At 32.2% G+C, this 26,206-nt stretch overlaps 1 protein-coding gene and 1 pseudogene across 1 annotated transcript; one reads left to right on the top strand and one right to left on the bottom strand.

The window, feature by feature from the left end:
* Nucleotides 1-201: 201 nt before the first annotated feature.
* On the bottom strand, nucleotides 202-3,041 carry LOC114394052 (B3 domain-containing protein At2g36080-like). The gene is made up of 2 exons (XM_028355603.1): nucleotides 2,066-3,041; nucleotides 202-816 (listed from the first exon to the last, which is right to left on the bottom strand). Exons 1-2 carry the CDS (start codon nucleotides 2,802-2,804, stop codon nucleotides 521-523), a joined length of 1,035 nt encoding a protein of 344 aa, XP_028211404.1. The 5' UTR covers nucleotides 2,805-3,041; the 3' UTR covers nucleotides 202-520.
* Nucleotides 3,042-13,843: 10,802 nt separating this feature from the next.
* On the top strand, nucleotides 13,844-21,713 carry LOC114376190 (annotated as a pseudogene).
* The last annotated feature ends 4,493 nt before the right edge of the window (nucleotides 21,714-26,206 follow it).

Below are 26,206 nucleotides of genomic sequence, written 5' to 3'. Positions count from 1 at the left end.
CTTTGCCTAAAATGAAGTGCCAAAACTGCATGCATCAAGAAAATGTCCCTTCTGCCATTCGCGCCTTAAACCGACGATGAGTGAGGTAGAAAGAGAACATCATTCAATTCAAGGACCCCATAAAAATAAACAAACCAAATTGCACTTTCATGCATCTCCCGAATTGACCAAGACCAAGAAAGATTCTCTATAACCTTACGATGATCAACCCATTAATTAGCAATAGTTATAATAATAATTAATCAAGTGGATACATAGATAGTTATATATCTTACACTTGAGCCAGACCAAAATAAAAATAAAAATAGAGGATCCAAAAGAGGGGTGGCATAATATCTATTTTTTCTTTCTAAATCACATGTATCTTTCATTTCATTAAAGTGGATCATATTTGAGTCAAATACTATTATGGTGGATGACAAAATTCTTCCTTAATCCAACTATATACCCAGACTTAAACTTGAACTAAAATAACTCCACATAAATTTTTCCATGCGCTCATTGATGGCATAATATCTGTCTAGTAGTAGTATGGTTGGTGACGTATCATCATGTGATGAGGGGGAGGCTTGGAATTAGAAGTTTGTTGTTGTTGGTAGAAATTGAGATGGGAATGAATATCTGTGCCCTGTGTGGATGGCAATATGTTGTTAGTATTGTAGGAGCATTGGGGTGTGGAGGGTCCAGAATCATCATGTTCGGGTTGGCATTCCATGTTGACCCCGAATAGCCTAAGTACCCTTGAACTCGAACTCGAACTAGAACTGCTGTTTCCCACTGGTCTCGTCCTTTGGTTCTGACCTTGGGACCCTCTAACTGTAAGATTACAACACGTGCATTTGTCAGTGCCTCAATGCCTTAATCATATCATTTCGTTTGAAAAAAATATAAATACCATCAGAGGGTAAAAAAAAAAAAACAGATAAATTAATGCACTAGAAATTAATCCAATTGTGATTAGGATGAAGTGAAGGAAACAAAATAAACGGCACCGCCTAGTTTTCTGAACCTACAAGTTTATGCTAAAAAGGTGTTTTTTTCTTTTTAAAACAAGAAGAAAAAAAATCCTCAAGTACATTGATTCAATTCAACGAAAATGGGCGCGTATGTTTCACGGTGGGTTTGAGCAAGCTAAACAAATGAGTAGCATCCTCACAAATCCCAATATAAAACCACATTTATCCCAATTAATTGGAAGGTATGCTTCACGCACTTCCACAAGAATGTAATTATTTCACCTTCCTGTCCTTTTATTTAACAAAAAAACAGTACTAGTGCTTCTTTGTTTAGTATACATAGAAAACAATTAACAGTAATGTTGAAGTAAAGGAACAAAGAAAACCCAAAAATCCAGTGAAAGAAGGAATTCATGGTTATTTATGCAAGGATAAAATGATTTTACTCAGACAAATTGCATTTTTTGTTGACTTAGGTAGATGACTTGCACTGTTATGTTTTTTTTTTTTGTTTTTTTGACAAAACTTGGCCCTGTTATGTTACTCTTTCCTGTTTATTCTGTTTGGGGATTGAGTAAAAAAAACAAAAAACTGATTCTCATTTTAAATACTAAATACTTTTCTACTATATTTTTAAGGTATAGATGAGAAAAAATTAATCTAATTAATATAAAAGATAAAGAATATATTAGAACGTGACATAATATTTTAAAAATATAAAATACTAATTACATATTTTATTTCTTGTGATAAACCTTAAACATAAAAAAAAAAACACATGCAGGTTGCAGAAATTATTAAAAGAATAGAATTAACACTCATTGAAAGAAGGTGAAAATGAAAAACGAAAACCGAAGGTAAAATCAAATGTGTTTCATTTGAGTTGATTTAAAAGATAATTATTCATTTTTCCCTTCTTTTTCAAAGAAAAAAATGGAAGATATTAAAACGATAATTTCGCAGGCCAGATAGACAAGCTAGAACGTGAATGTAAATCAATGAGATTAGCAATTATTTAAAGTTTTAAACGTATTGATTGAATTGAAGTCATTAATTAGCAAAGAAAATTGAAATGTATTGAAGAGTGAAGAGATAGATAGAGCAGAGACCTGCATGAAGAGAGTCATCTTGTTGGTGATGGTATGGCGAGGGATGATGATGATGCGTAGGATAAGGATGATGCGCAGGATAGAGCCCTCTGGTCCAGCCCACGCCCACATCACCCTCATTCTTACTACTATTCCCATCACCACCACTCTTCCTGCTGCTAACGTGCGCAGGCGGCGGCAGGGTGTCGCTCTGCCGCCTGCGCCTCCAGCCGATGAAGAGGCGCTGCGCGTCGGCGCGGTGGCGCTGGAATAAAACGACATCTCCCGCATCGAGGCGCTTGTCCTTCACGTAACGGCTCCACCCTTTGGTGAGCACGTAGCTCTGGCTGCTGTTCCAGTACGAGTAGCGGAAGCGCCAGCACTTCCCCGACTCGTCCTCGAAACTCAGTAACAGCCCCTTGCACTCGCTACTGCCCGAGTCACCACCACTCAGTGGAAAGTACTTCTCAGCGTGCTGCTTCGGGATTACGAGGCGGTTCAGCTTCCCCACGTCGCTCGGGGTTAGCGGCTTCTCGAACATCGGTTCTTTATTGTTTATTATTTCTTCTTCTCCTCCTGTTGTGGTTGTTGTAACTGTTTGGTTTTCGTCGTTGTCGTTGTCGTCGCCATTGTCGTTGTCGTCGTTGTTGAGGTTCAGAGGGAGAGGGTCTGGATCTATTAAGGTTAGTTGTTGTTGGTGTGGGTGTGGCCACCAGAGTGTTGGTTCGGGAAGGTCCATGGTGTAGTGGTTTGTCGACATTTTTCGACGTTGTTGTTCTGTGTCTTTGTGTGTGTTGTTTGTCTTCAGTAAGAGGAAAAAGAGTGGAGGAAGGGGAATTGAGGATTTTGTGATGGTACAGGTAGGTTAGTGGGGGAATGAGAGAAAGAGAAAGAGGAAGGGATTTGAAATAAGCGTGATGATTATGGTTTGATGTGGGAACTATTTGATGGAGAAAGCCAAGACAAAGAGAGAGATAATAGAGAGAGGAAAAAAATGTAAAATGTTTACTCCTGAACCATTTTAGTTTTTTCTTTTCAATAATAAGTTATTGAGAGAAAAATATTCTCTTTCAAGAAAGACAATTTTTTGGTTAGTAATAGTTCTTAATTAAAAACCAGCAAGAGAAAATTTCCCTTAAAAGAAGATGTCCCCTAACAGTTAGCCGTAAGACATTCTCAAAACTTAGAAATCACAAAAATAAATTTTATTTCTTTCAATAAATTTTTTTATATAAACATGATTAGAAATCCAACGGCTCATACTTAAAAAATTCAATGATCTTTCAACTATATTATAACTTGTAACTTATAACAAGCAAAAACAGTTATGTAAAGAAAATGTTATTTAAAATTATGTATGCTATATTAAATTAGGATATATTCTATTTAAGTTCATATAATTAGAAGAAGAAATTATTAGATAGTCTTTTTGGATACTATAAAGTATTAGATAGTCTAATATCATTATTTTATTTTTTTACTTCTGATTGAAAATATACATAGTTTATAAAAAAAAGTAGGTTGGAAATGATAAAGACATTTTAATATTTTTTTTTAAAAAAAGTTAGACACATATCTTCATTTTTTTATGTGTATCTATTATAAATAAATATTCTCTTTAAATTAATGTTTTTGTATCATATTGATATTAAGTATTATGTTTCTTTTGTAGTTTTATAGTTTTTTAATTACTCTTTATATTTTTATAAAATTTAAAAAATACCCCGCCACACACGTAATACTTATTGGTTTAAGGTTACGTGCGAAATGCGTTACTATATAGAAAAAGGAAAACGTACATTACATATACCCGACGAAGGACAGACACTGATAACTTATTTGAGCATTAAATAATTATTATACATCGTTTTTTACATCTCTACTTTTTTTATTCCTTACACTTATTTCTAAAATATTTTTAAAATAAAAAAAACAACAAAATGTTTTCACTTTAATGTTATAAACACATTTTTCATCAATAATTTTTCAGTAAAGGCTTATCAGTGCTCGTGCTGCTTCTCTATCTAATTATAATTAGTAAAATAGTAATAATGGTTGAATAAGTTCACAAAAAGGTATACGCATGCCTAAGTTATACTACGTCAGACATACTGAGATTATAAAAATGAATTATTACTGAATTGGGCCGAACATTTATGTCTATGAATCCTGAGAAAGAAAGAGATTCTACAGGTGAGTAATTTCGTGGAATTAGGGACATCCCATGTTACTAAATTGGCAAACAAATCAAGTATAAAAAAGATGGGGCCCTTCTTCTTCTCCATTCCCAGACTACTAATCATCATAATCTCTTCCATGGCCGGCTGGCCTATAGTTACCAATTAATATTTTCTAATTTATTTGCACACCGAACTTCATTCTTCATTTTGCCTCAATTTTATTAAAACAACCTTTGACTTTATATATTAGACTATGGAGTTGATGAGTGACGTAAAAGTTTGATTAAAAATAGTACTAAAATATACCCAAAAAAATAGGACTAAATAAAAAAGTTTTTTTTTATTAAAATCATGATTAAGGTGCATAGAAAATATGGTACAATGTTTTTAGTAATATTTTTTCCTAAAAGCTTTCTAGTTTTGATTTCTTAATTAATCAGGGCTTTGGAGATTTTTTTTCTCTGAAATCAAAGGTATTTTTTTAATTAAATAAATAATTTTATTTGAGTTGAATCTTTAATAAGATTATTATTTAAAACAAAAATTTTCTTGGAAGTATTTAAAGTAATTATATATATGAGAATAGATAAAGTCTTAGCCCTGTCTTTAGTTTTTTAATTCTCCTTGGTATATTATTTTTTTCTTTCTTTCTTTGATCAATCTATGAATGTCATAATATCAACCTTTTAGGGTAAGATAAAAATGTAACACCGTTCACATGTACTAGTAAACTGACTATTATAATTTAATGTCCAATGACTTAATCTTTGTGCTTCAGATCGATCAAAGGGTAGCCGTTGATGATTCTGAGGGAAAATTAACTGAGAGCCAAGAGAGAGTGGTCCATGTCCTCCCCTTTGTTTTTGTATCCTTATGATGGGCATGTATGTACGCAGATATAGGTCTAACTCATTGAGGTATCTCCAGAACGTATTATCTTCAGATGAAAGAATAGTATTTATGTCACGTGCAAGCCTGCATTTATTTCTGTTTGGCCACTCCTAGTTTTCAATGAGGAAATTATGAAATTAAATTTTGAGGAAAAAAAATACTAACCAGCCAGCTGGGTTCGGTCTGAAAACTAAAAATAGAAAATTATTTATTAAGATATATAAAATTGTATTGTTCGTACATTTTATTTTATTTTTACATTTATTTGAAATTTTCATATTATTTTTTAAGAAAATTCTTTAATCAGTGTAGTGTCTTATTGATTAGCAAGACCCTAAGAAAAAAAAAGAAAAAAGACAGGTTCAGGATTGGGGAGTAAAATATCCTCTGATACCTTCCCTTCCCAATAAACGGAGATGGGATAAGATTTGTCCAACTAGAGAAGACACAGAAACTCTCTTTTGCAACCGTGTTTGAATCCCCTCCTCACACTTGAATCTCTCTCCCACATTATAACACACTCTACATTTGTTTACTTATCCGGTCCCTTTGGCTGTCTACCCCATGCACCCTTTTTTTATTTATTAAAATATAGTTATATTCCATCATATAATTTATTGGCTTCTTTAGTAAGATTGCGTCTTTTCCATGACTTAAAGACAAAACTCACCTCAATTTCCAGGTAGATTCAGACACCCTTTTCTGCTCTACCAAAGGTTGAACTGTGTGTGTGTGTGTGTTTTAGTTTAAATACATGTTAGAGTCACGCCCATAATTATAGAGTCTAGTTTGGCCTTTTGTTACATATATTTTCATTATTAATTTCTCTAATACAAACAACCATCATTGTGTCATCTTAGTCCAGGTATATGTGCTTAAATATTCTCCATCATGTCATATATATATCCCTTTTGATCGGACGGTCCACATGCAACACAAAATTATCATATGTAGCATAAAATTAACATGCACACACATGGAGTGCAATTAATTCCCAGAAAAGAAAACTTGAAAATTGCATTATTTTTGTTGCAGGCTCTGCAAATGATGATGAGATCAACTCGCTTACATTTAAATGCTGAAACCTGGAAATTTTTATTTTACTGGCACAAAGATGTTGCTTGGTCTAGTGCAGGAATCCTTAAATATGAAGAAAGACACAGGCTGGGGCTGGGTTAGGAATCTGCATGCCATGCTATTGTTTATTTCAGGGAGGAGATGGGGAACAAGACAAAGAAAATGAGATATATATTTAAGGAAACTAGGGTAGGCACTCCCAAAGAGAAAGGCAAAGGGAAGGGGGGGGTAACCAAGTAATTAACATACACATATAATACATACAGTGTGTGACAGAACCACAAATTTAATATTTTCCAATTCTGGGGGTTCCTCATTCCCCAAGTAAAATCCCATACCAACTGGGTCTTGCAAGATCTATCCTAGCCTTTGAGAATTGAGTTATGATAAAGTCCATGTCGTTCTTTTAGCAATAAATTGCATCAGGACACATACATACATTAATTAATCAATTAACTTGCCAAGCCTATTTATTGTTTTGTTTTAGTTAGGAGTAATTTTTTTCTTTCTAAAACATAAGTGTCTTGCACCATAATTATATTCGAGTCAGAAAAGACTATTATAGTCAATAAAATTATTTATCTAAATAGTTAACAAAGTTATATATTTAATGATTCTAGATTTTTAATTAAAATAACCTTACGTGATTTACGTGTATAATGGTTTTTGTTAGGAGTATAAGTAATATATATTATGTCTAAAAAACTCGATTTCTGTTATTAGATAAAATTTATTATTAAAAGTATAAAATCATGAATGAGTTTTATTAAATAAAATATAATTCTTACAACTTATTATTATTTTAAATAAATTTCAGTCAATAATAAAAAAATGTTCAAAATAATATATTAGAGAATATCTTCTTGATAATTTTTTTAAATTTGTTTTGATGAACAAAGCCAGCGAGCTTGGTGTATTCCAAAAACAACTAGTTAACAACAGGCCAAGAACGATGCACGCAATCTATTATCTTTGATACGCATCGTTATAAATTATCGTACAACGAGACTAGTAAACAACAATAGCTACTCAATTAATATATACTTGAAAACCAATCTAGTTAATGTTAAAAATACAACAGAAAATTATTAAACAACTTAACAGCATAATTAAAGTCCATGAGTTTATTCTTTGACCAGTCTTAATTGACACACCATGCATATGCTATTAGAATTTCAGATTAATCTATCAAATTTCAGACTAGGGACTCCAGCAGAATAAAAAAAAAAAAATGCACCTGTAGGTAAAAGGGAAAGTGGGGGCCAATTAGTTGGAGTCGATCTCACTTATAGAAATTATTAATGTTAATCATTATAAATATAGTAATATGTTTACATGTGACCCTTTCCAAGTTAAAAAAGCGTACAATGATCCCAGATGCACCGATTTATTTATACGTGTATGTGACCCTAAATCTCCAACCAAAAGCATTAAAGGAGGCTGAAAGGTATAGTCCCAACCCAACCAAATAAGAAACTAGAAAAAAGTTCATGCCAAATTTCAATAAAAAATTGCCTCACTCAATTCCAATTTGGTGTATTTGTTCCTTCAAGATAATTTAATTATTAGTGGGGACCATAGTCCTTAAGCCTATACATATACTTGAGTCATACTTGTCGTTGTTCATGTTCATGGACCATTAACTTAGGTAATAGTGCACAAATACAAAGTGGACGATATGTTAGACTTTCATTACATGGGTAGGGACTCAAGTGGGTACTGACCTTTCCATTGTCTTTGGACATTAATGATCAATCTTATCACCATGATTAGTTCCAGGAGGGTCGGGTTTAACTAGCCAGCTAGATGTGTTGAATTTGATCTATTGGAAGACTAGGAGGAAAGTGGGGTGAACATAACCAATGGTGCAATTAATCAAATACAGTCCAAGTATTTGTAATTTGACCGATTAATACCCACGAGTGAAAGCAAAAAGTTAGAATGCATTTTAGCACGCCAAATGGCACGGCAATGAACACCGATAGAATTGATGAAAGAGATGATTAAAGGGTCGATAATTAGCCATATAATAAAAAGTTTGAACCAAGGAATTATGTGTGCTAATGTCCGAAAACCTGATATGTTGATCTATTTGTGGTAATGAGTGGCTCAATTTCCTGTTAATCGCTTGTCGATCATGAAATGGATGTTTTTGATTAGGACATATACCCATGATTTGGCTTATGAAAAGTATCACTAATTATCATGAGTAACATAATTTAATTGTAGGCATGCAAGTCTAATTTTTTACTTCTTTTAGTGCACCATATTATATTTGATCTGTCGGCAAGCTAGTGCCCCACGCAACACCTTTTTCTTCCTTTCTTTTATTCATTTTTTCCTGCTAATAATTCATTGTGCGGTACATAGATACACATAACGGAGAAAGCAAGCATTTCAAGACTCTGTCTTGTTTGATTCATTAGAATTTTTTTTTTCTTTGTTAACAATATCTATATTAATTGGCATTAGAAGTTCATTTCTATAAACTTGTATTTTTATAATTTTACTAAAAAAAGAACAACTTCGGTAAAAAAAAATGCTAACCTAACCTTGAGTACTATTATCCTAATGATTTTTAATATTAAATTTTAAATGACTCAGACATTCGTAAATGTTATTTAATAGTAAATACTTGGATTTTAATTAAATCCTCTATTAATTAATGTAATGTGATGAAATATTTGATAATTTTTAAATTATATATAATTTTGTAAATTTGATCAATTCTATGAACACTAGCTAATTTGATCAGTATTTGATAAAAATTACTATCTTTAAAACATTATTAATGTATCATTAATTGATGGCTGGTTCAAGTCACACATGTTTCATCTTCTTAATAACTATTAAGGACTCAATTTTGGATCTTATGGGGGAAAATCACTAAGAAAACTATTCCTACTTTATTATGAATAAAATCCATTTAATTCCATTTTCTATTATTTTTTAATGATTCGGATAAATGATTTTCTCTCTTGTGTGTATAGTAAAACGTCATTATATATTTTCTTTAAGCAAGAGATATCATAACTTTTTATTTAACACTCAATTAATCTCACTTTTTACTGGATCGATCCATTTTTTTAGTAAAATGATAATTTTAATTATGATTTCGTAATTAAGTTAGAGATCAAACTCTAAATTGTAAACTTTGACTAAAGGATCTGCATCAGATCACTTGTGTTAACAACTTTAATTAGTTAAACATAATTATATTTTAATGTATTTTATAAATCAATGTATAAGTCAATTGAAATCATCATTTTCAGATGCTTACATTTCTTAATGTCAATGTTAGGCATCATTGAGAAAGAGGGGGAAATAGTATGTGTGAAGAAGATATGAAAAGCTTAATGGAGTTACATCAAGTTGAACTAATTAAATATTCACGACACTATAAGATCTAGGCCATAAATTAAACAGACATTTTTTAAGGAAACTGTTTTATCCTGTGAATTTTATGTTGTGTTTACTATCAGGAAAGGAAAGGAAAGGAAAGCAACGCAAAAAAATTAATAAAATAAGAAAGAGAGATGAGACAAGTTTATGAATGAAATTGTCACTACATAACCCAATAAGAAAGATTAGTACTACTTCAGTTCCTTTATTCAAGGTTGATCATTGTTTTAAGGGTAATAATTATGATATCAAAAAATAAAAATTTATTAAGAATGAAGAACATTAGACATTCACTTTTTTTTATTAAATTTTTTTATTTTTAATTTCTTAAAAATTGTTCTATGGATAATGATGAGTTAACTTGTATTTAAATTTATAAAAAAAGTATAAAAAATAAAATATGAATTTAATTATCATATACTAACAATATAAAATAAATGATATGACTTTTAAAATAATCATTTAATTACATATCATAATGATAATTAATATAATTTTTAAAATAATTATTCTAAAAATTAACAAATTTATTATACATTATAATTTATTATGATTGTATAATAATGTAAATCAGTTTTATCATGAGAATAGGAGTTTTTTTTTTCTTTCAAAAAATATTTCACCCACACCACCACAAGAATAATTTTCATCATCTTTCTGTCTTGATCCCTTTTATTTTTCACACTAAGTTCAACCGCACCAGATCTGGGCTCCCTATTTTTCAACCTAGAAAGTAGGCTACTATTGAATCCAAACAATCGAATATATATCTGGCATAATGGAGTCACAGGTCCAAAAATCTAATGCAAGCAAAGATTAACAAAACAACCTATATGCCTATAGCTAGCAAGAAACCAACATGGCAACATACATAAATACATAATCTATTTTAAAATAAATAAATAAAAGAGACCGAATGACCATTCCCCATGTGTATCAGAAACTTTTTTTTTTTATGACTAGAAACAGCTAGATGCTGCAACCTCTCAAAACTCAGAAGAAGCTCACAAGTAATAATAGATAATGACGTAAAACTCTATAATATAATATATTAAGTGTATCATATATGTACATCAAACAAATTGTGACCCGGAACAGCAAAATATAAATTAAATTATTGATATGTTTATTTTATCCACGGAATTAAGAATTCTTCTATCCACGGCACTGTTTATGTGGCAATATTTATCGTAACTACAGTAGGTCACAAAGACAAGTTCACTTCACAGGGGTTTAAATTTGAAAATAAAAAAAAAATCTTGGAGTGATGAAATCATGTTATTGTTACTTAAAAAAGGTAAAACAAACCCTCCGAACTCGGTGAAAAATAAATACTGTGGGTGGCGAAACAGCTTATATAGAATAGGCCATGTGCCGTCGTGTCCTAAATAAATATGGACAAAATTAGGCACGGTGCTTTTTCTTTTGTTATTTTTTTAATTAAAATTCAAGTTTTATTTTAGTTATTCAAATAGCAAACTTTAGTTTTAATTAAAAATCAGCAAATGAAACACTTATATTTTGTTTGGTTGAAGTAAGATAAGAACAAAAAATAACTATAAGAAAAATAGGATAAACACGAGTGACGCTTCTTATTGAATAAGAAGAAAACAAAGATTATAATTGACAGAGTATTTTAGGTAATTTTAAATTTTTTTATTAACTGAAAAACTTATTTTACTATTTAATGATTTTTAGTGTTTTGAAGATGTTACTTGAAATAATTTTTTTTAAAATGTTAACTTTTATCTTTTATGTTTTTTTATTTTTATTTTTGAATATTTATTAGATTTTCTTTTTAATCTTTTTTTATTTAACTTAACATTTTACTATATTTTTTTCCTCTTTCATTCATAAGGTAGGATTTTATTATTTTTATCTTTTTTTTACATAAGATAGAGTTTTCTCATTTTTATTTATTTTTTAAATAATATATTGATAATAGTAGATAATAAGTTTATTTTATTATTATTATTGGATATTTTCACATTATATTTTTTATTTTAACCATTATACTATTTACAAGATATTGAAATTTTTAAATAGTGATAGGTTTATATTATTTTTTATTATTTTTATTTAATATTTTGATATTAAATTATTTATTTTAACCACTACTCAATTTATATTATGTTTCAATTATTTTTTAATATTATATTTTAAAATGTTTTAATTAGGGACAATGAATCGAATCAACTTAAAAATAATTTTAAAATTAAATTCAATAATTAACTCGTTAAATTTAGTTTATGAAGCAAATAAATTAAACTTAAACTAAAAATTGAGTTTGTTATAATCTGCTCGTTTGATTCATATTATTGTACCCGAATTTTGTCAAATAAATAAGGGATTTCCTTTCCTTGAATTAAATGTGTACCCACAACAAGATAAAGGAAAAACAAGGCATGCGGTGAGGTGGGGCTACCCCAAAAGGGGCCCACAAAATCAGTGCATAAGGATTTCGTAATGCGGGCCCACTGGATCAGAAGCCCAAACTGATAGTGGTATAGTACTATTCTATCCTCCAACACCCTTCTTCCCCTTTGTCAACTAATCTTTATTCTCCACTCTTCTGTTGGCTGTTGCTGCCATATGCCTCTTTCTCATAGATAATTGCAGAGAATTGTGTGATGGAATAGGGTAAACTGCACGTGGCTTCCTAGGGTAGGATCATAGGTGTGGATCTAGGATTTAGATGTGGGACCAAAAAGGCCCAATAGCATGGTCCACTGGGCCCCCAATTGAGTTCAGTTGCTTGCTTGGTTTTCACTATAGTCCCTGAGATTTAGAAAATCGGGAATGGCAGAGTGATGCATGACACCTCTTGGTTGTAGCTTTGTAACCAAGAACATCAATTTTGACTTGCCTTTTTAAGAAATTGGCATGCATGCGCGCCTTATAGGACATCAATGAAACCATTCATTTGCCAGAGCATAAAACAAATAGGACATCAACGTCGTTTACAATTACAATAATGTGTTTCGGTCTTGGTTATTTGCCTCTCAAGAAAGTGAGATATCCTGCATAGTTTGAGAGAAAAGTAGAAAAGGATAAAATTTAGGTGCAGTTCTTTAAGTACTTTTAAGGTTTTGGTATTGTTCTCCTATCAGAATTCAACTCCATGATATGTATAATAAAGATTAAAGTCACATAAATCTTTCTTGAGATTTTAAAAAATTATACATATTTTCTCTTTTTCTGAAATCTATACAAATTTTTCCTGAGATTTAAAAAAATTACATACATTTGTTTTGATTCTTAAAATATATCAAGCTACATTGCATATTTCCGCCTTATGCCAATGCATCAACACTGTCAACATTTCTCTTATTACAATCTTATTTAAGATCAAATACAAACTTTATAAATGAAAGAGTCAACCAATTTTAAGACTCTTCCTAATATAATTTGTTCTTGGTGAAGATTATAAATATAAAAGCTTTGAATTTGGCGCAAATGCCAAATAGAAGATTGTTTGTGTGTTATGTTTAACCCGACAAAGTTACTAAAGAAAGAAGTGTTGTTTTGATGATAAGGTAGTTATTTTTTCACATAAAAATGTTTGTTGAAATGTTAAATATTTTGATCATCCTTCTTTTAGTATCATACATTCAAAAAAATTATATCCCTAATTCCAAATGAAACCAAGTTGAGTAACATATATTTGAATAACTTCGATCCAAAAAAGAGTTATGATTGCAACCCAATTAGTTTGTTAAGAGATAAAGACACCTTTCATTCGTGGATATACTAAAATTGTTACAACCTTTAATTGTTGCATATGAATTATAGGGAGACAAGTGCAAGCAACAAATTGTCTTAGAATTAGACCAAAATAATAACACAACAAATAATGCAGAGGAGTAACAAACCTATATTCAAGGATATATATGTATTCTTTTAAATATAAGAGAATACAACTCACAACTCTATTTTTTAAGAAACAAAAATAGTCAAACCATAAAATGCACCAACTGTGGTGTATGCCTTTGAAAAGTTTCGATCATGTCTTCTAGGATCAAAGATCATTGAGCGCACCGACCATTCAGCTATAAAATATCTACTTGCCAAAGCAGATTCCAAGCCAAGATTAATTAGATGGGTCCTTCTACTACAAGAGTTCGATCTAGAGATATGAGACAAAAAGGGGTGTGACAACCTAGTAGTTAATCATATATCGAGACTGGTCAATGAAGAAGTCACCAAGAAAGAAAAGGAGATCGAAGAAGAATTTCCAAACGAGACACTCATGGCAATAAGCTTCATGGACGAAGACTACCCTTGGTTTGTTGACATGGCAAACTTTAAGGCACGAGACAACCATTGGAAGGTATGAAATTCCATGAGAGAAAAAGGTTATTCCGAGAAGCCACCAGGTATGTTTGGGATGATCCTATTCTTTTTCCTATTAGTACTCACAATTTGTTAAGGTGATGTGTAACAAAGGGAGAACAAGCTAGCATAATTTGGTATTGCCAAAACTCACCATATGGAGGCTACTTCAATGGAGAAAGAACAACTGCAAAGATCCTTCAAGCAAGATTCTATTGGCCTACACTCTTTAAAGATGCTCATAACCATGCACGACCATACGATAATTGTCAACAAACTGACAACATATCTAGACGACATGAAATGCCATTACAAAATATGCAGGCAGTAAAAGTCTTTGATTGTTGAGGAATTGATTTCGTTGGTCCCTTACCATCCTCACGTGGCAACAAATATATCTTGGTAGTGGGGGACTGTGTCTCAAAGTGGGTGGAAGCAATTGCTAGTCCAACCAATGATGCAAAAATGATGATTAAGTTGTTAAATAGAAACATCTTTGCTAGGTTTGGAGTGCTTAGACTCTTGATTAGTGGTGGAGGTAAACACTTTTGTAATGTTTAACTCTCAAAGGTTCTCCAACACTACGATGTTTGACACAAAGTAGCATCATCCTATCATTCACAAAAAAATGGACAAGCTGAAGTTTCAAATAGGGAGATCAAGAGGATACTAGAAAAAACCGTAGCTACTTCAAGGAAGGATTGAGCTGCAAAGCTTGATGATTGCCTATGGGCATATAGAACAACCTTCAAAACACCCATTGCCCTTTCCTCGTTTCAAATGGTGTATAGAAAAGCATGTCACCTACTGGTGCAGTTATAGATAAAAGTTCATTGGGTCATGAAGTTCCTCAACTTTAACTCTACAACATCCAAAGAGAAGAGGAAGGTACAACCATAGGAACTTGAAGAGATGCGCCTCAACGCATATGAATCATCCAAGCTCTACAAAGAAAGAATCAAGAGGTACCATGACAAAAAGATCCTCCGCAGAGAATTCAGGCTTGGACAACAAGTATTGCCCTACAACTCATGATTAAAGTTGTTTCCCGAAAAATTAAATTTGAGATGGAGTGGTCCCTTTACTGTCAAAGACGTTAAGCCTTATGGAACTATAAAGATAGAAGACCAATCCAAAGATTGCAACTAGTTGGTTAATGGCCAAAGATTAAAGATCTACCTTGGTGGAGAAGTCCCACAACACACCATAGTCATCAAGCTCAAAGATTCTTAGAGCGACACCAAATGTCAGGCTAGTGAAGTTAAAGAAGTGCTTACAGGGAGGCAACCAAGCTTTCTTACTCTTACTTTTTACATTACATTCATTTAGGATAGTTTTTAGCTTTAGGTTTGGAGTTAAAAAAAATTGTCACTCAATAGCATAGCACTAACTTGCATTTTTTAGTTTTGTTCATCATATACAGCCCTATTAACGGCCAACTAGTTTGGAGGACCATGTACTCACCGTCCAAGAAGGTGGCGAGGCTATAATGGATAAGAGGAGATGTTGAGGGCTCTTCACCCCTAAGTGATGCCTTCTCTACCCCTCTCTTTTACTTTTTGTTAATTTTACTTTATTAGTTTAGTTGTTTAGTATATGTGTGGTAGTTTAGGAATATGTTTATTATTAGGAAGATAAGGAAACACAAGTGATTAAGAAGCATCACCATTTTCTTGCAAACCCACCATAAAATAAAACAAATTTTTGTGCTTAAATCATTTTGTGTGGTTGAACTCAAATACTAAAAGTGCAAACCATTGATTTTGCTTGATTGAGATGTGTAATGAGTTTGGCATGAAAAATTGAAAGCAAATAAAGTAACTTATAGACCTAGCCCGATGAGTGAGTGATCCTTATAATGATACAAATATATATTGAGAGGCACTCTTATTTCACTCACAGTAGACTTTGACTGAATCTCTTGCGCATTAATTGCAATTGTATGCATTGAAATGATCAAGGCCATGTTTGCATGTTTATCCAAGAGCCAAAAAGCCTACCCTACATTGTTTATCCCTTGCACCTTACCTTGATCTTAATTGATGTATTTTTTTCTAATTCCTTTACCTTGAAATTTATATGTTTATATATCCGCTACTACCCTTAACTTAAAGGATAAGAGAGCATAGGTCGAGGAATTGGTAAAAGTTGAAGTTTGGAGTGGCAATGCACCACTCAAAGGGAGCAAAATAAAGGGTACTAGCAAGTTATCACGTGAACAAAGGTTGAAAGTATTATCCTCATCCTTTCTTGTAAAGTATTGAAAAAGGAAAATTTTGAAAAACAGAAAAACAAAGAAAAACAAAAGAGAAGCGAAGTAAAGAAAAAATCAAAAGTTAAGGACAAAGCAAAGTATGTATGAAATTTAAAATCTGGGGTACCAAGGATTGGTAGAAAGTGAATGAAATGAAATGAATAAACTAATGTTTTCCTTCCTCCTAGTTACTTTAAAATATATAGAAAAACCAATACTCCTTGTTAGCCAAGCCCCGTTACAAGCCAATAAAGTCCTTAGTGTCTTTGCATGCCTTTGATGTATTGATTAACTTGAGATGAAATTCAAAGTTGAATTGTGGTATTCTAAGATGTGAATTGAGTGAAACACTTACCCAAGCTAAATCATGAGCTTTAGAGAGAAACACTTTATGAGAGGACAATTTGTTATGTGATTAGATTTGTAATGCCTCTCTTGTTGCATGTTTTGAACTTTGCAAATGATTTGGTTGGGCACCATACTTAGACGATTAAAGCACATGATCAAATAAATCATTGTGTAAAAAAGGGGAATGCAAGAGAAGCGCGTTACTTATCATTGTAAATCCTTGATCTTATTTTTAGTCTAGTTTTATTTTAAATTTTTACTGGTCAGTTTGTTTTTAGTTCAGCCTTGCTTGAGGACAAGCAAGGTTCTAAGTTTGGAGTGTTGATAAATGACAAATTTACCATATTTTCATATGCAATTTGAGATGTTTCTTTGATACTTTAGGCCTTATTTTGAATCAAATTCATTATGTTTTCAGTTTTTAATATATTTTAGATAGAAATTGCAATTTTAGATGTTTTTAATATATTTTGCGAGTTTTTATAGAAAAATAGGACAATTTTACAAGGTAGCCTCGCTCAAGCGAGGTATAGGCAACTCAAGCCAGCTCAAACAGAGGAGTGCTCCAGATAGTGCGTCCAGAAACTAAATTAATTCAAAACAGAGATAATTATGGATATATAGCTCAAAGATAAATGAAGAAAATCACTTGGATGATAATTACAACAATTAAAATAGATTATATTATTTCCTTATATAGATTATATTTTTTAAATTAAGAAAATTATTTATCTCTATTAAACACATATATGATTTTATAAATAGAGAGACATAGGCAACAACAACAAAATTCACCTCTACACACCACCCTTCACTGAAAAACTCTCTCTTGTATTTCATGAGTGACTAGTTTCTTTCTTAGCTAGGAGAGGAAATGATTCAACCCTGATTTTCTCGTATTAATATATTGTTTAAGTTCATTATTCGCCTTCTATACTTAATGTTTTGTGAGCCTACACACCTCATAGATGATTCCAAGAATTGACGTGCACTTTGGTGAGTCTCGTTGAAACCTGAATTGAATCAGATACTTAATTGGGTTATCTTTAGGGATAGAATAATCTAGGTTAAGCCTCGCTAATTCCCAAACGATAATGATGATTGCTTGTGTTTGTTTGCCAAGGGATTGGGAATCAAGGCAAGTGACTTAGGGTCTATCACCTAAGGGATTAGGGATAGAACACATTAGTGAATTGGGGATGAATGATATAACGACGTAGAAGTGTGAGGAATTATAGAAAATAGAGGGATTTCGAGTAAAATCTTAGTATCTCAACGATATTGTTTCCATCTACAATTATTATCGCGTCAACTAGTAACTTCTTACCTTTTCTTTTCATTTCTATTATTAAATTTTCAGCACATTAATCTCTCTACAAAAATATATCTTTTATTTTCTATTTTGTTTAGTTTTAGTTTTAGGTAGTTTAAAATATAAAAACACAAAAATATCTTTATCCGAAAGGTTTTAATTTGAATATTCATCCTTCCACTATTCCCTTGGGAGACAACCTGATCTTCGGTTTAGTACTACAATTTGGGTTCAGCTACACTTAGCCGACATAAATCCTAACGTAATCAAACATCCATCTGGACATCTATTGAATGGACAATTGATCATAGATTTTATAGGTATATTAGGTAGCTTAAATAAGATTTCTTTGGAAGGAAGAAAACACACAATATATTGTTGATCAAATAAAATACTAACCTATGGTTTTTTTAATTATAGCTAAGACATATGGGTTGTCAATGTTGCCAACCTATCTAGATCTCACCAAAGGCCAAGACATTAGGCATGGAGTAAATTTTTCATTTTTCGGTGTAGGTGCACTTCATATGGACTATTTCATACAAAATAGACTCATGGCTCTAGCAATGAATGATTCATTAAGTATTCAACTTTATTGGTTTAAGAGACTCAAACCTTCCTTGTGCAAAAATAAAGGTTTTTACCAAACCTCCTTTAGTAACATTTTGGATACACTCACACGCACACACACATATATATGAATTTTTCTCAATATGTCTTTAATTTTTATTCTCTTTTATGACATAGTGCAATAACTACTTAAAAAAATCATTGTTTGTAGTAGGAGAAATTGGTCAAAATGGTATTAATGTGCTTATCTTGTATAAAAGTATTGCAAAACTTCATGAAATAGTTCCCCCAATTGTTGAAGAAATTACTAAGGCCACCATGGTATGTGATATCAATTTGAAGTATTGAAATGTTGGCTTCAACTTTTGATTAACAATATGATTGAGTAGTTCAAGATTGATTATAAAATCAATTTTGTTTTTGTTTCCTTTTATTTGGCAGACATCAATAGAAGAACGAGCTGTAGAGATAGTGGTGCCAGGAAACTTTTCAATTGGGTGTAATTTTGGTGTCTTGACAATAGTGAATAATGGCAACAAAGATGATTATGATCAATTTGGGTGCTTAGCAGCTTACAATGTTTTCATTAAGTACTATAATCAACGACTTAATTAAGCCATAGAGGCACTAAGACAACAAAACAACCATGTTAAGATAATATATTTTGATTATTACAATGATGCCAAACATTTATTTCAAGCACCACAACAATTTGGTATGTTGTGATTTTATTTTCTTATATTGAATAAGCAATTTTATTATGATTTGTTCTTATCTGATGTTTTATTTATGTAAATTAATTATGCAAGCTTTTCTTCTGGTAAGGATGACACTTTTAGAGCATGTTTTGGAGCAAGCGAACCTTACAATGTTGATGTACATGCACCAATAATAAAAAAATTTAAATATCAAGGAGCAACAACAAAGAAAAAATTTATCATGAAGTAAATGTAAAACCCAAATATATACTAGAGAACACAAACATATTTTATCCTAAAAGTTATAAATAATTGTATTTGTGATTAAATACTTCAATGGAGCTAATGATGAATATAGCCACAAGAGGTGAGATTTGATCTTCTATTGAGTCTTTAACCAATTGACTCCATTCAAAAATTAGGCCATGATAATGACATGTCATTCGTCTCCATTCTCCAGTTTCTGATATCCACATAAGTGGTAAGTGTGTGTGACAATATGTAATGTGGAAAAATACAAATTCCAACTATTAATAAATAAGGTAAATTAATAAGAAAGAGAGAGAGAATTTGGAAAGACAGTGTTTCTATGGAGTACGGACTCTGTCCATTCCGATCATTACTCTTAAAAATTAATTATTTTAAAAATAATTTTCCTTCCATTTTTTAGAACAGGGTAATTAGAAACTTCCTATGATCTGGTTAGGAGACAAAAGAGGATGATACTTTGTGGTATGCAAGCATAAATACTTGTCTCATCAATCTATCCTGAATGTGGTGTGTCCTAATGGAGCTTCTTATCATTGGAGGGTGATCATTAATGCTAAATATGAGATAAAATTGGCTTCAAATTCAGACTGGGCAATGGGGAATCTTTTGTCTGGTTTGATAATTTGGGTTGTTTTTGGCCCGAAATGCCTCGAGGTACCCTTTGTTTATATTGGTGGCACTGATATGCGTCTTAACGTTATTATTATGGATGGAAATTGGTGTGTTGATAACCTTTGTAGTATGTTGCCTATGAATTTTGTTGTGGATCTTAATTTTATTGAGAGAACTAGATTATTGATGTATAATGATCACTATTCTAAAGGATTTATTCATGGTATTCCATGCAAGTTCCTTAGGATATAATAAGAATCTCTTAGATGTGTTGAGGCTACTAAACTAGCAAGGGTGAAAACTCCAACCCAAGAACAAAGAAAGAAAATGAAAAGGAAGAAACAAGAATAATTGTCATTGTGTCTAAAACATGATTTGAAAGACGGTATTTATTGGGAAGAAAAAAAGACTGCTAGAGACAGAGACATAAAGACAATTTAATGTGATTACAGTGAATAAAATCAATATTAATTGTGAATAAATGGTAAAATAAATCAATGATTAAAACACGTTTAAGAAAATAAAAATCAGAATCCCAAATTACCTAATTGTGACTGATCAAAAGCTAACATATTAAAACCAATGGTTTTTTTATAAGCATTTTGAAATGAAAATAATTCTTCAAAAAGGATTGCACAAACTATTATCACACACACGGGGGAGGAAAATGAGTGGATTTGCACTACTACAAGCACATATAGCTCAAGCTCATGTGTGTGAGACTTCCATCTCTTGCTAGCCACTTTGAAAGCCCATGTCACAAAGTGGTGTATAAACACTTAAGGCAAAGCTATCCCAAGCAATGTGAGACTTGAACTTTTGTTATATCCTTCAAACTACAACAATCCCCCACATATTACAAAAGGCTAAATAAAACATTTAAGAAAACTTTTTATAAGAATAGAAGAAAAAAGTTCATGGGTTCTCATGGGATATAATGCAATGAACCTAGTATAGCAAGCTATTGAATCAAGCCTAGACTGATAAGATATGACACACAATGTAGTAGGTGTAGCAAGCTATTGAACCTAAAACACTTGGTGTGTGCTAGTGATTTACCAATCAAGTACACCCCCGCAATTCTTGCCATTGTCGTTGTGTTGCGCTACTAGGCCATGTGCATGCTTGATATTCATGAGTGCTCTAGAAATCTCACTAAGATCTTATACATGCGGCCTCACTTGACACTTATATAAGTGATTTCATCAAGTGTATGCTGCAAATCATACACCACCCATAAGGGATATGAAAATCGTTAAAAGCTTTATAAGTTGTTAAGCTTTCTCATAACAACATAAAACTTAACTATAAAGCTTAGCCTCTCAATAATGCAACATCTAGCACTTTCTCACACCATAGGAAGGAACTGATATTGAAAATTGATTAAATCAATTTTAGTGCTAGCAGAACTAACAAATGACTTGTTTTTTCCCATTGAACCTTCTTCATGGGATCTCCAATCACAAAGGTTGGGTTACCATCATTGTTTGCTTTCAATTGGCTTAAGTCTCATTCACTTTGATGTTTTTAATATCATATTTCCACCAAGGGTTTGGTCAGAGGATCTGCCAAGTTTCCTTATAACTTCACATAATATATGAAAATTGTTTCATTCTTTAGCAATTGTTTTACCACATCATGTTTCAATTGTATATGTTCATTTTTTCATTGTAAGTTTTGTTCTTATCCATAGCTATTGCTGATTGAGAATCACAATGCATAGACAGTAATAGTGTTGGTTTCATTCCCAAAGGAATGTTAACCAAGAAATTTTTCAACCACTTAGTCTCTCACTACCAACCATATCTAAAGCAACAAACTATTACTCCATTTTTAATCTAGTTATAATAGTTTATTTGGCTAAGCTTCATGCAATCATACCACCACCAAGTGTAAATATATAACCACTAGTGGATTTTGTCTCATCCAAATCACAGATCCAATTAACATCGTTATACCCTTCTAGTACAAAGGAAATCCACCATATTCAATATCATAATTCATGGTACCTCTCAAATATCTTAGGAGTCTTTCAATTGCATCCCAATGACCCTGATTATGACTATTGTAACATCCCATTTTTTTTCATAAATAAATTTAAAAAGCTTTTTAGTAAAAATAAATAAATAAATAAATATAGAGCAAATAATAGGCTGAGTACCCTAGGTATAAATAGTTATGTTAAGTCAGCTGCCTCCTTTTGACCTCATTTTCGTTTTTCCCCTTCTCCTCTCAAAACATTTTCTTTTTTCCGCAGCCCACCAAACCTATCTCAGAAAAACGACGATCTCGAACCCGTTCACCGTTGGATCGTCGTGAAATTTGAGTATCACGTTCGCAACCCAATTCTGAACATTTTTACCGTTGGGAATTTCAAAATCATATCTGAGATTAGAGGAAAACCCTTCGCATTGTAGCATTTTAATTTCCCGCAGAAACCCAAAATTGTCTCGGTAAAACTACGATCCTGGTTTCTTTAGCCGTTGGATTTTCATGAAATTTGGATATGTTGTTAGAAATGTAATTGAAAACACTTCCACCGTTGGGATTTGCGTGATAATATTCGTGGAGGGAGAAAAATGAATCACATGAAGACAGTACAAGTGGAGGTTTCAATCTCTTCTCCGTCTCTCTGACGTTTGGGAATTCTATCGAAGCAGTCGGAGGAATAACTGAAGGAATCTCAAGGAACCGCTAGAGATGCTGCTATCGCTGGCTGAAGACACGTGAGTCCGCTCAGAGGTAAGGGATGAGTTATTCACGATTGGGGATTAGTGAGAACATGTGCAGGGATCCTTAGAGTATCAATTGGAATGAGTTTTGGGGTGTTTCTACAATTTTTACTTTATCCTTATAATTATAACTATGAGTTATATATAAATTATATATGTTTGATGAATCATTTGATGTCCCAATGAGAAATTTTTGTGAAATTAATGTGCTCTTGTATTGAGTGTGAACCGTAGCATGAATTGATGAAATTAAGTAAGGAGATATTGAGTTTGTATTTTCCCCTTTTCATGTTGTTTAGTTTTTTTATAGTTTAAAATTGATATTATATTTGAAATTGAGAAAAGAATTCTAATAGACTATGTGTTGTATTCTTAGATAATATATATATGAATTCGTGTATACTTATATATATGAGAAAGTGTTTATATAATTATTTAAAATTGGTACATTGAAAACTTTCTTTAAATTCATGATCAAATATGATATACGTTGCTGGATTTATATATATATATTTAGTTATATATTTATTTATATTAATATTTTATGTAAATAATGTTGTAGTGTTGTTATTGTGTGATTCCAAAAATTATTCAAATGTTGGAGTTCGAGAATACTATGTTTATATTTGAGATACATGTGTATTGAGATGTGTGTATTGAGTTATGAGCTGTGAATTATACAATAACCCGACCAGTGTTGATATTGAGAAAATTGTTTATGCGTAGTGTTAAAGAGAATGTGTAGGTCTCCTATTTAGGAACCAGTGTTAAATTGTAGCGCAATGTGTTAAATGTGTTGAAACATGAGTGTGAGGTCGTGGTATTGTGTAATTCACTAGCAGTGTTTATAAATGGAATATATGATAAATTGTGAAATAACATGTTGCTTTGAGATTATAATATTGTTATTGAGATTGAGTATAAGTGTAAAGTTGAACATGTGTTAATTTGTGAGATACGTGTAAACATGTGATGGTGGATTGTGACATTATGAGATGTGAAATTGTGAATGAGTTTTGGTTGTGGATAAGTGTGTAGTTAACACTTGATGTGACATTACTTGTGTTGTAAACTATGAATTGTACAATAACCCGACCAGTGTTATCTTGAGAAAAGCGTTGATGCGCAGTGTTAAAGAGAAAGTGTAGGTTCCTAATTAGGAACCAGTGTTAAAGAGAAAGTGTAGGTTTCCTATTTAGGAACCAGTGTTAAATCGTAGTGCAATTGTGTTGAACGTGTTTAAAACACGAGCGTGAGGTCGTGGGTATTGTATAATTCATGAGCAGTGTCTGCATGCAAAATTATTTTAGGGGTTGGACCTGAATCAGGAGGGAGAGGCCCTGACGGACTCTTCGGAGTGTAGGCCTTTGGGGTCATCGGGTTTGAGTACTCCTTTAAGCCTATGTTGATCCCATATGGTTGGAGTATTCTTGCAAAACATCGTGACCGTGACTGGTCTCCCTATGATCTTACTTAGTGAGAGTGACCTGACAAACCCATTGTGTGGTGTGTCTTGTTATGTACTCCTAAGCGCCCCAGGGTGGTTTTTCACTGACATGGTACCACATTGCATATAGGCTTGAGTCTTAGCATAACTGTCTCATGCGCTTGCTAATTGTTTATTATGAAATTGATGTGTTATTATGTCTTGATCAGAGCGTGTGATTCTTGTGCAATGTGATTGATGATTGAAAAGTGAACTTTGAATGACAAAGTGGTGGAATTACATGAATTTCGTGTAACTAAGTTTTATTTGGTTTATATGATATGTATATCTAGTTGTTTTGTTTCTCTATTAGTTAGGAATGTAATAACTCACTCCCGTGTGTTGTTTGTGTTTGGATCCTGTGATGATCTTGAACTTTGTGTTCAGGGGAGCAGATGACTAGGTGAATTGATTTAAGGAACCATGTGCTGAAGGACGTCGGGACAGAACGCTCTGATAGGATGTGGCATTGGGGTATAAGATTTTATAGACGGCCTTGTTTGAGTCGAAGTGAATTTATTATTTATTTAGAAAAGTTTTATGATAATGTTAGAAAGGTGAATGTGAGCCTGCTACCCTCTTGAAAGGCTTGTATTTAAATATGTTTTAAAAACTTGAATTAAGTTTAATTTTTTTTATTCCTTATTAGTATATATGTGAGGGGTAGAGGGTGTCACAACTACAAGTGTATCTACTCAATCTACCTACTATATATGCAATCTTAGGTCCACAAAAAGTCATTAAATGCAATAATCTCCCCATGAATTGGGCATATAGAGTTTGATCAATTGATTCTCCTCTATTTTTATTTAATTGAGAATTAACATCATAAATGGTACTCACTGACCTAGAGTCATAATAGCCAAACTTCCTAAGAAGTTCTCAACATAATGGCCTTGGGATAGTATTATGCTAGCTCTCTTCCTTATGATTTTAATTCCCAAAGTTACACTTGCTTCACTTATACCTTTCATATCAAACTTAGATGCTAAGAAAGATTTAGTTCTTAAAACTATATCAATGCATGTACCAAAGATAAGCATGTCATTCACATACAAGCATATAATGACACAATCACCATTCACAAACTTTGTGTACACACATTTATCAACATCACTAGAGGAAAAACCATAACTAAGCATAGTCTCATTAAACTTTTCATGCCATTGTTTTGGTTCCTGTTTTAAACCATATAGGAACTTTAAAAGTTTACGCACTTTTTTTTCTTGACCGGGAACTTGACACCCTTCAGGTTGAAATCATCATTTAGGAAAGTTGTCTTCACATCCATCTGATGAATCACTAGCATATCGGTGGCAGCTAAAGCTATCAAAACTCGAATAGAGAAAATCCTGATAGCAGGCACAAAGGTATCAAAGTAATCTATGTCTGGTTTTTGAAAAAACCTTTGGCTACCAATCTAGCCTTATACTTGTCTATTGATCCATCAGGGTTATACTTCCTCTTAAAGATCCACTTACATCTAGTTGGCCTTGCTCCTCTGGGTAAGCCTACTAAAGTCCATATATTGTTCTTCTTGATAGAGTCAATTTCAATCTTAATGACTTGTTCCCAAAGGTTAGCATATGAAGAACTAATTGCTTCAGAAAAGCTCAAAGGGTCATCCTCAACAAGATATGTATAAAAATCTTCTCCAAAATATTTCTCTACCCTTTGTCTTTTACACCTTCTCAAATCCTCACACATAGGTTCACTACATGTTTCAATAGGTTGCTCATGACTAGTATTGGTACTAGAACTAGCATTAGACCTTAAAGGGAATATGTCCTCAAAGAAATCAACATTCTTAGTTTCTATGATGGTTTTACAATCAAGCACATTATTATTAAGGAAAAGAAACCTATAGGACTATGTTCTGCATAACTAAGAAATATACCATCAGAAGTTTTAGGTTCTATTTTCCTTTTCTTAGTATCAGGCAACCATACTTTGGCTAAACACCTTACGCTCTCAAACATTTTAGGTTTGATTTGTAAC

The sequence above is a fragment of the Glycine soja genome, chromosome 2, assembly GCF_004193775.1.
Source record: "Glycine soja cultivar W05 chromosome 2, ASM419377v2, whole genome shotgun sequence".
Taxonomy (NCBI): Eukaryota; Viridiplantae; Streptophyta; class Magnoliopsida; order Fabales; family Fabaceae; genus Glycine; species Glycine soja.
The sequence above is the reverse complement of the archived record's forward strand: the minus strand, read 5'-3'. Positions and strand labels throughout refer to the sequence as shown.